At 30.1% G+C, this 11,973-nt stretch overlaps 1 protein-coding gene across 1 annotated transcript; it reads right to left on the bottom strand.

The window, feature by feature from the left end:
* Nucleotides 1-884: 884 nt before the first annotated feature.
* LOC107911133 (protein MAIN-LIKE 2-like) lies at nucleotides 885-1,914 on the bottom strand. The gene is made up of 3 exons (XM_016839017.1): nucleotides 1,262-1,914; nucleotides 1,093-1,174; nucleotides 885-1,004 (listed from the first exon to the last, which is right to left on the bottom strand). Exons 1-3 carry the CDS (start codon nucleotides 1,912-1,914, stop codon nucleotides 885-887), a joined length of 855 nt encoding a protein of 284 aa, XP_016694506.1.
* Between the last annotated feature and the right edge of the window lie 10,059 nt (nucleotides 1,915-11,973).

Genomic DNA, 11,973 nt, shown 5'->3' with positions numbered 1-11,973 from the left:
ATATTTCATCAACTAACATCATGAAACTCAAACATTCATCAATGACACATTTCAAAATCATCAACAATTCACAAAATTAAGACATGGGTTTTGAGGTATTCAAAGCAACGATCTCAAAAACGTAAAAATTATCAAAAAAACAAACAAAATTCATACGTCAATCAAGCTTGCAAGTGCCGAATATATTAAAGCTTTTAAACAATCTTCTTTGTTCTTAGTTTTGGGGCAAAAGATGGAGAAATAATGCTTTAATTTTAATATATTAAACATACACTAACATTAATAATTAGTTTACTTTATTAACCTTTATATAAATATATATACATATATATAAGGCTATACTTGTACTTTGCCACCCACTAACTATATTTTGGCCTTATTACATCATAAATCCTCCATTTAATAAAGACAACAACAATTTGGTACCTTTAGATTTAACCCCTAAATTTTCATTTTACGCGATTAAGCCATTTTCTTTAATGAATCTCTCAAAAGACAAAATTAAAACATGAAAATTTCACACAATTAAATTCACACATCATAAACACACAAAATAATGTTAAAATATTTTTTTCTAATTCAGATTTCTGGTCCCAAAACCACTGTTCCGATTAGGGTCAAAATTGGGCTGTTACATATGGCTTTCCGCAACTATAGTACCATTGTATGTACTTTAATGATGGTTGCAAATCGGAAGCCATAACCATCTGAGGTCTTCGACCCATCCGATAGGTCCACAGCTCAACAAATTTTCGGTGCTTAATCCTCCAATCCAACTGCGGTTTTCCTCTTTTGTTGGTGCTGTGTACCACCCCCACCTCGCATGGCAGATCCGGGATATATTGGATACAACCAAACTTTCGTAGCACCCAATCCGCATGGTATCACTCGACTACATTGAAATTTATAATTGGTGCGTTAGTGCACCACATTTCAGAATGAACGTATGCAGACGAGGGTATCACAGCTGTAATTACTGGGATACGATATGACATCCATATAAACTGCACGATTAATAACATGGTTATAATTAACCATAACGTGTGAGTAAGATATAGAAAGTAAGATGTTACGAATATTAGAATAGCTTACCCCTTCCCCGGCATGCTGTTTGATCATGAGTCGGTATATCGGGACAGTGTCTGACCTCTCGATACCCGGATAAATACTCCACCTATAAAAAAACAAATATAGGGTTTAGGGTTGGTAACATCAGTCAATATACTATGACTACAAATAATGACAAATTATATTTTATCACCTGTTCACTAGTGGATAAACATACGGTTGGTGAGTAACCGATGCCAAAAATGGCATCCGATAGACTGCCCAGGACTGCAGCAATGTAAGGCATTCGCCCATGTCTACAACAGAAGGGTTTGTCGTTCGACAAAGCTCCCAATATAACACTGTTAGAACGGCAGCGCCCCAGCTATACGAGTGAACATTGGAAAAATCAGCTAATAGGGGCAAGTACATCATATGCACCTTGTTGTTGTTTGCATCAGGCATCAGTATTCCCCCTAGGATATGCATGATGTATGCTCGAGTAGCGCACATCAACTCAGCTTCAGTGGCATTCGCTGATAACTGTCCAAATTTGGCTTTCAGCCATGTAAATTTCAAGCTCGTAAAATTTGACTCATCGTTGTTTGGCGAGTCTCCTAGTAGCTGATAATACAGTGTAGTCGGATCAGTAAATGAAGTTACTCCCGTTACGGGACTCCCGTCGATTGGGAGCCCAAGCTGCAGCGCAACATCCTCTAAGGTCACCGTGCACTCCCCATACAAAAAATGAAAAGTGTGGGTCTCCGGGCACCACCGCTCTACTATCGTAGATAATAAATCATACCGCAAGTCGAATGTCTGGATCAATGCTGCTGACCCAAATCCGGCTATCTCCAAGTACGGCATCAATCGTGAATCCGGAGGATACTTTAAACCATTCACCTAGCCCCTTATTACTCGATACGAGTCCTGATAGTGTTAAATTACAGAAAAAATATTAAAATAACATGATTTATTTCTATATATTACGTATATCCTTTTTTAATAGAATCCGTGATTAACAAATAATAATATATTACCATGTTATTAGCCGCATCAGATATGCGTGTATCGCTGCTAATCAATGAAGCCATTGTGATTCCTGTAACTTCAAAAAAATTTAGTAAAAAACCTTATTTCGGCCCTTTGTTTGTATTTTTTTCCTGAATTTTATTACTTTTAAAAAATATACTATTTTCTACTTTTATTATTTTACATTATTTTAGTACATTATGCTTGAAATTTAAATAAATTTAGTGTGTTTTTTAAATAAATTTAAAAAAACCCTTATTTCGACCATTTGCTCGTATTTTTTTCCCGAATTTTATTACTTTCAATAAAAATATATTATTTTCGTATTTTATTATTTTACTTTATTTTAGTACATTATGTTTGAAATGTATTAATTAAGTCTATTTTTTTAATTTAGTAAAAAACCCTTATTTCGGCCCTTTGTTCGTATTTTTTCCGAATTTTATTACTTTTAAAAAATATACTATTTTCTAATTTTATTATTTTACATTATTTTAGTACATTATGTTTGAAATTTAAATAAATTTAGTGTGTTTTTTAAATAAATTTAAAAAAAACCCTTATTTCGCCCTTTGCTCATATTTTTTTCCCGAATTTTATTACTTTCAATAAAAATATATTATTTTAGTATTTTATTATTTTACTTTATTTTAGTACATTATGTTTAAAATGTATTATTTAAGTCTGTTTTTTTTAATTTAGTAAAAAAAACCCCTTATTTCGGCCCTTTGTTCGTATTTTTTTCTCGAATTTTATTACTTTTAAAAAATATACTATTTTCTAATTTTCTAATTTTATATTATTTTAGTACATTATGTTTGAAATTTAAATAAATTTAGTGTGTTTTTTAAATAAATTTTAAAAAAACCCTTATTTCGACCCTTTGCTCGTATTTTCTCCCAAATTTTATTACTTTCAATAAAAATATATTATTTTCGTATTTTATTTTTTATATTATTTTAGTAAATTATGTTTGAAATGGTTTAATTAATTATTTATTTTTTTAAATTTAGTAAAAAACCTTACTTCTGCCCTTTGTTCGTATTTTTTTCTCTGCATTTTATTACTTTAAAAAATATCATATTTTCTAATTTTATTATTTTACATTATTTTAGTACATTATGTTTTAAATTTATTAATTTAGTTTGTTTTTTAAAAATACAATTTTTTTCAGATTTTATTACTTTCGGTGAATATACAATTTCCGTTTTTTTTCTTTCCGTATTTTATGTTTTCTTAAACATATTTTTTATCATTTTATTTTTAATGCTATTTTTTTAAAAAAAACTAATTACAACATGCCAAATAAATTTCATAAAAAAATTCTAATCAACATAGAATGTACATAACATTGATTTTTTCATGCTAAATAAATTTCATAAAATATATATACTAAATAAAATAATAAAACACATACAATGTACATAACATAGATTTTTTACACAAATATTACAAAAAAATTAAATTAAAACAAAAAAATTACCTTTTTCTTTCTTTCTTTTTCCTTCCTTCCCTCTTCTTCTTCTCCTTTCTTTTTCTTTCTTTCTTCTCCTTTCCTTTTCTTCCCTTCTTTCTTTCTTCTCCTTTCCCTCTCCTTTCCTTCTCCACCCACCAGCCGAATGATCCCCCCATTATAAGGGGAGTGGTGCCGCCTGTGGCAGCCCCTCCACCAGGGTGTTGTCACATCCTCTAGTAGTTTTTTTTAACTTTTTTGTTTTTTTTGTATTATTTTGGTAAATAAGAAAAGTAATATTATTTTGATATTTTTTTTATTTTTTTGTAATATTTTGGTAAAAGACCCTCAAAAAAATGTTGCTTTTTTGGTATTATTTTGGTAAATAAAAAAAGTAATATTATTTTGATATTTTTTTTATTTTTTTGTAATATTTTGGTAAAAGACCCTCAAAAAAATGTTGTGAGAAGTTAAAATATCATTTTAAACCTCACGTTAGAAAGTAAAAAATAATAAGTTAAAAGGGTATTTAAATAATTTGATATACCAATATATGAAATAAAAAATTTAAACATCTTTTAAGCCATTAATATAAATTATTTGTAAAGTTTAATTTAAACATATAAACCATATTAGAGAAAATTATTATTTTTATTAATTTACATGCCCATTGCTAAATGCTAAGTTAAAACTTAAAAGAATAATATTTGATTGCTATGTGTTGGGGATAAACCCCGTTAAGCAATGAACAAGTAACAAAGAAATTGAAAAGATCGAATACAAATATTTTACGTGGAAAACCCCCTCCGAAAAGGATAAAAAATAATGAGCAAAGATAATTTCACTAAAACAGCAAAAAAGAAGAGTACAAAAAATGAAGATAAAACTAAATCCCGAAATCCAAAATAAGAACATTCAAAACGTAAACACAAAAATCTCTAAAAGCTTGTAAAAGCTAATACCTAAATGTGTAATGGGTCGTTATCTTTCTAGGGTGAAAAAAGTGCCTATTTATAGGCTAAATTTGTAGGTCAAATAATAGTAAAATAACCAACACTGATCAGAGTTTAAGTGGAAAATTAAAAACATAGTTTTAATGGAAGAAGAAAAACTGAAAAATGCAATGCATAACTCTACAAATCTCCACCTTGACTCGTATTTCCACCACGCATTCTTTGCCAAAGCCTGCCATGGACTTATCTCGAACTATGCAGGATATTAATTAAGTCAAAGTTGTGCTTAGAAGCTGGAAGACTTCTAATCTTCGACTTGTGTATTATCAAATCAAAACTGACCCGGGTCAGATTTCCACGAACTCAGTGCCCTATCTTTTCAAAATCTGCATGCAAAAGAGAACTTCTCTTATACGAAACGGTCATACCTTTTTTCCTCCTACAACCAAGTTGTCTCCGCTTCAAACGAGTCAACTTTGAGTTCTTAAAAGACGAGGGACGTCCTATTTTACCAATCACCGTTGATCCTTCCAGAACATAAAGTCTACCAATCTTTTTACCTTTCATCAAAACGAGAGCCCCACGGGATACCTTAATCCTCTTGAGTCAATGTTAATTCTAAAACCCTTTGAGTCCAAAATTCCCAAGGAGATGAGATTTTCCTTTAAGTCAGGCACATGCCTAATATCTAACAGTGGCCTAATTGTCCTATCTTGCATCCAGATATTAATGGTGCTAATACCAGTAACCTTACTGGGTGAACCATTCCCCATGCGCAATTTTCAGCTTAGAGTTTCATAGGTTCTTGAGAGAGAAAATGGAAGCTAGTGAGAGAAAGCTTCATAAGGATTTGGATGTTGAATATATTAATTATTATATATTTTTATTTGTACGAAAATGAAAAGTTGTTGGATATTAAACTTCTAAGCTAGGATGATGATGATGGAAATAGGTATTTGGAAGCTTGATGTTGAGTATTTATGCATCCAAGAGATAAGTATCCTCGGATAACCTTACTTTTTCCTAAACTAATATATATAGGAAAATGGTTAGAATATGTAATAAATGGGAAAATGAATAATAAATATTATCTATAATAACCATAGCCTAAATGTGTTAGAATAATTGGTTGTGAAACATAAAAGTCTAAATAAGCCTTAATTATAAAGATAAGTATTGGCTATAATAATGTTATTAAATTGTGAATTTCCATGAGATGGATAGTGAAAATGATTTGGTTTATATGCTTACATATATGACATGTGATAATTAATGGGTGTAAAATTTTAATATGTTGCCATATGTATATATGTAAATATGTTGCAAAGTTGTTGATAAATTCAACATATTATTAAAAAGAGCACTAAAGGTGTGGAAACCTGGATGGTTATGAAATTTGGGAGTTTGGTTATATTTGTTGTGATTACGCCCTTTCTCGGATATTTCTTGGTAAATATTATTAATAAATAAATTTGTTATCCTTAGTCTATATGAGCCATAATATAAAAAAAGTGAACATGTTCATAAGGTTTTTATTAATATGGATTTAAACATAAGTATATGAAAGCACTTAAAGCACCCTTATCTTACTTGTGTGTGTGTTTTGATGGCCTTGATGATATATGTTAATTGTAATTGTAACGTGCTTTAGTGGACATAGTGAAATGTTAAGATATGGTTGACATATCAATTAGGGTCTATGATTTTGGAAAATCTATTTGAAAATAGTGGAATAATGCACAGTGGAATTTTAAAAATTTCTTTTGAAACTAATTAGTTGTGATGTTTATAGAAATAAATATTTTTACTTAGATTGCACCTATGTTTTGTACAAGACGGACTAATCATTCCCAACTTTCAACCATTTAATCTTCTCTATTATTCGTCAAAAGATATAATTTATATGAAAATAAATTTTCTATATTTTGACAAAATATTAACTTATGAGAAGTGTGTATTTGACCTAGCCTTTAGTCTCTCTATATAGATAGAATAACAAGAGTTTCAGGAGAACAAGAAACAACTGAATAATAATATTTAATAGGAAAATGACTCCCATAGGGAGTTTGTACGATAGGGGCGGTGGCAACCCCTTCTAGGACTAGGCTTTGTCATTGTATGATAGGGGGAGTAGTAACCCCTTCTAGGACTAGACTTTGTCACCTCTACCTATTAAACAAGCCTGATTCGACCCTAATCATTTATTGAGTCAATTATATGTGTTATCTAATCTTTAAACCAACTCATAAATTTTCTAGCCTAACAAATATTTTCCTATGCCCAAAAATATTATTTATTTAAAATAATTAATTGTTATAATTGAATTATTTTCTCTACCCAATTTTAATTCTGTTAAAGTCACAACGACTTTACCATACTATAATTTATGAGTAAATCAATATAATTAACTTGTTCTTAAGAAACTATGATAACTTAATTGATTTAATTTCTATTTCGAACTTCAATTATTTAATTTAAAATTAATTAAATAATTATTAAAAGATATAAATTAATTTTGAGCCATCTCTTGTTCATAATGAGAAAACACATTCATTGCGGATAGTGATATATGCAATCTATTTCTCTAGTTCATTGTTTCACATTTTTCCATTTCATCAATTTATACAAACTAAAATGATATGGGCTAAAAGCTTAACGAGTTAGAAAGAACAAGTTGAATAAACGTTTGAGTTGAAAATGAACATATTATGATAGTATGTTCCGACCACTTGTGGTATAAGTGAAATTTTAGATAAGCCAATAGTTAAATGATTATGTGTTTAGCATAAACGTTAGGCTAGAAGTCATAAGATGTAAAACTGAGAGTAAAACTTACGATTTCGTATGCCCTAATGAAAAAGTGAAGAAAATTGTGTATGACATGCATAAGGTACCAATTGCCATAAGTGAATTGGGTTAAATGAATTTGGTTAAAAAGATGAACATATGTAAAGTCCAATGCTCATTAGAGTCATATGTTTATGATTCATAATGGGAGTAACTAATGTACCATTAACATGTAAGTTGAGCCTCATGATTCGGAAATTAGATACGAATCTGTTAGAAAGGCTAAAGAAAACATTAGCGAATTCCAAAATTTCTTTCTAAGGGGATCAACATTAATAATAGAATAGGATAAGTTTGATTATCCTTGTGTACTTACTAAGCTCTTCGAGCTCACGCATTAGTTGTTTTAAATGCGTAGTACGAGAAGCTTACAATTTCAAGTTGGGAGCACCGCATCGCCAACATGGTTTAAAAGTTTAAAAGTTAATATTTGCATTTGCTAATTGTATTTTGGGATTTACATAAATGTTTAGATTATTAAAAGAGTTTGTAAGTATTTGGATTTTTTGAAATAAAGTGACATTTGAAAGTATTTGAGTGTTCATGGTAAGATTTGGAATAAAAATTGATTTGGGACTTTTATGTATGCTCAATTGAGCGTTGAAATTATTTTTTAATAATTTGAAGCTCATGGATATCATATGTTGATGTTTGGGGATGATTTGAAGTGTTTTTTTAAACTAATTTTGAGGTCTTCTGCACCAAGTCTTGAAACTAGGCACCTCAAGTATCGAGACTAGCAAGTTAGTAGCTAAAAAGCTACAGTAGCAAGTTTCAAGACTTAGGATCAAAGCATTGAGACTTATAGGCCAAGTCTCGAGACTAGCTACTTAAGCTTTGAATTACACTATTGCATTTGTACAACTTGTATTTTTGTTTGTTTTAGCCTTATTTTATGTTTTGGACATGTCTAAACACCTAGCAAATGATTCAAAATAATTATAAATTTGTATTCAAGCCTTCTAAAGTTTAAAACTGGATTTAAAGAATTTTTATTAAGTCCTAAAATGGTGCTTTATTAAAATAAAATTTTTGTACAAGCTAAAAAAATGCTCCAATAGCGCCTCATATCCGTAGTAATCATTAGGACAGGTAAGGGGTGTTACAACCTTGTTATCATACTCCAAGGATAATTTATCTTTTCCTAAAAAAATTAGTTCTTCCAATACTTTTCTTAACCAGAGAAGCTCACAAACACTCAAAATCATAGCTTTGTACCATACCCACGAAAATTGAGTTGTTACAAGATCAAACTCAATATAGTTGGAGTTCTAAAACTTCATCCCCTAAGAGCCACAACTAGTGGAGTAACTTAAGACAGTAATGGGAAATGGGTTGTGGGTTATTGCTATAATGTTTGGGTTCGTACAATGCTCGAGAGGGAATTTTGAACGATTCTTAATGAGCTTTTATTAGCTTGGGATGGAGGTTTTATGCTAGTACTCGAGAATAAATTGTATTATGGTCTAGTTACTTCATTCTAAGGTTGCCAAATTCAATAATTTAGATTTCGTGAGGTACATTAGGGGGCTCTATATTAGCCAATAAGCAATTCAAATTTAACATATCTATCACGAGGCCAATTTCATTGTGGACTTTATGGAAAATTTGGTTGTGAATGCTAGTCATGGAATGTACGATTTGAAGCTCTACCTTTGGGTGTTAGTAACATGCTATTAGGGGCTCTGTTAGCCATGTATTATGAAAGGAATTGTGTAGTTCAGTTTGTGCATTTAAGGCTTAAGACTCTTATGTAATAAAAATGAAAAAAAAATAGTTAATTTTTATCAACTTTAAGTTTCTCATTTTGATAGTTTATTTGAACTTAGTTTTAAGGTTATTTTTTTGAATATAGTAGAAAATAATTAAGTATTAAAATGAGTATTCCTAAAAGTTATTTCCCACGATACATTTTTAGAGGTACCTCAACACTTATAGATGTCGAGTTCAAGCTACTCAACTTTGATTAGGGGTTTTTATGTAATAACCTATTTTTTAGTAGTGTTAGAAATAGTGGCTTCAGGGCCACAACTCTGACGTGTCCATTCGTAAATACTAATTTTTTAATATTTATAAGGTCATTAGTATTGTATTGAAGTTTGGTTAGAAAATTTTATCATTTGGATAGTTAATTAAGTAAAAAGGACTAAATCGTAAAAGCTGCAAAAGTTGAGTTCTATTAATTAAAGGTAATAAATGATAGTTGGAAGGTAAATTAAGGAACTTAAAAGGTAAATATACCATATGGTATAAATTGGACAGTAATGAGCTTGAAAATTATGAGATTTTATTAGTTTAAAAGGGTAAATTTGTAAATAAATAAATTATAATGTAATTATAATCATAAAACATATGAAATAAGTCATCTTCTCTAGTTTTCTTCTGGAGAAAAACCAAAACACCATATCTAGGGCATTGAAAGCTTTGGCCAAGCTTGTGTTCTTCGATTGGGTGAGTAAACCTTCCCCGTTTTTAGTAAATTTTATGTTTTCGAGCTCGTATTAGCTTAATCTAGCTAACCTAAAACTGTCAAATGTTTCAAATTATGCCATTGATAAGTTTGAGTTATTCATAAAGTTTTATGAAAGATTATTGAGCTTTGTTGTTAGTTAGGATTGTTTTGTAAAATAGCTTTGATGATTTTAATGTTAAAGGACTAAATTGTTAAAAGTGATAAACTACGAGGATTTGATTTGAATTAATAGAAAATAGGAGCTTTAGAGAGGCCTTTTTATATTCAAAAATTTTGAATGTGAGTAAAAAATGGTTAATTTGCATGTTTTGAGCTTGGGGACTAAATTGCACAAAAGTAAAATGTCAGGGGTAATTTTTGTAAAAGTGTCTAAAATGACCTAATTGCATAAAATGAGTGATTTTTTGTTAGCGTTATTTAATTTAATGAAATTATTGTTCTAGATCAATAACGAGCTGATAATCGCGAAAAATAGAAGGTTGCAAAATAGTCTCTATACTTTGTCATGTTGCAATATTTAGGTAAGTTTGTTTGGTTTAATTCTAATATATTTACATGCATATTATACGAACTAATTTTCTTTGGTTTGAAAATTATAATGATGCTATGTAAATGAGAATTGAAGAAAAGGATTGTTATAATAATGATTACTAATGAACTGTTTTGAGCTGGATGAACGTGGGATAAAATATGATTGGCATGCCAATAGATTATTTTGTGTGTGGTATGGGATTGATCTGAGTAGTGGAGATGACTTGTGTATATTCTCTATTTACTGGATATGCCAAAGTCCTGTATTTTTTGTAGACTATCGTGTAACACCCCTAACTCATATCTGTCGTCGGAATAGAGTTTCGGAGCATTAGCGAGTAAACGTAACCTAAATTATTCATTTCAAAAAATTTCAATAATCATAACATAACCCATCATTAAACATGCATATCATCCCTTATTCAAGCCTTCGAGGCCTTAGAATCACTTTAAAAATGATTCAGGACTAAATCAGGAACATTTGAAAATTTTAGGAAAAAGTTAGAAAAATTTCAACTACAGGGGTCACACACCTGTGTGGCCAGGTCTTGTGCCCCCAAAAGTATCTTAAAACCCAACTTTACCATTTCCTACTCACTTGGGCACTAAGCAACTCAATTACCAATCGTTTAACCTATTGAAAACATGATTAAACATGCCAAAAATACACCAAATTCATCGCCTAATATACCTAACCAATGTACCCTAATTGGTACCACATGTTATGTCATCAAAACATATCAATCATGCATCATTCAAATCAATATTTTAAGCATACCAATTCATTCACTTTAACCTAACTTATAACTACCTAAAATATCAAGCTTAAGCTCACATACACATCACAAGCAATGATTCCAAAATAACATGCCAATTTATGGCTTCAAATACAAACATATATCTATATACTCAAACCAACATTATGCTTATAACTCCATTTACAATCCATTCATAAAATAGCTATCAACTAAGACATCCTAGGTACATGCCATCACAAAAGGTAAACATCACCACATTTGAGATCGGGATCGTTGTTGGATGCTAAGTCGGCGATCAAAAGAGAAGTACCTAACTTGCACATGGAAAACAAAATTGTATGTTGAGTAAAACTCAATGATATTTCCATAATCAGAATTTTTAAAGACATAAAGATACATGAATGCTCAATTTGAATTGTTTAATCACATTACTATCTAACAAGCAGTTGTAATTTATCGCCATCTCAATTTCATGCATGATACCGCATTATTTCATAATTTTCTCAACTTTAAAATTATTTTTCCATTAGTTGGTTTAACACATAACTCAATTAATATCACTTGCTATAAAAATAGCTTTCATAGATCATTCAACATTTCATTTTAACAATGGCATAAAACAACTATATTTCAATCCATGAGTACATTACTCATATATCTCATTTATGATCACATCATTTTCACCTTTCATATATCAATCCACTTTTCCATTTCTAATTCACATATTTTACCATTTCAACATCGATCATAGATCTTTATTATTTAATTACCCCTATTAACATGACTCAGACTCGGACGGATACACATATCCAACCAACGCACCAATTTGACACCCAGTGCCTCATTGGATAAATCCGAAGTAATAACTGCGCCTAAAGC

This window comes from Gossypium hirsutum, chromosome D11 (genome assembly GCF_007990345.1).
Source record: "Gossypium hirsutum isolate 1008001.06 chromosome D11, Gossypium_hirsutum_v2.1, whole genome shotgun sequence".
In the NCBI taxonomy this organism is placed as follows: domain Eukaryota; kingdom Viridiplantae; phylum Streptophyta; class Magnoliopsida; order Malvales; family Malvaceae; genus Gossypium; species Gossypium hirsutum.
Note: the sequence above shows the minus strand (reverse complement) of the source record. Positions and strands in the feature narration are given on the sequence as shown.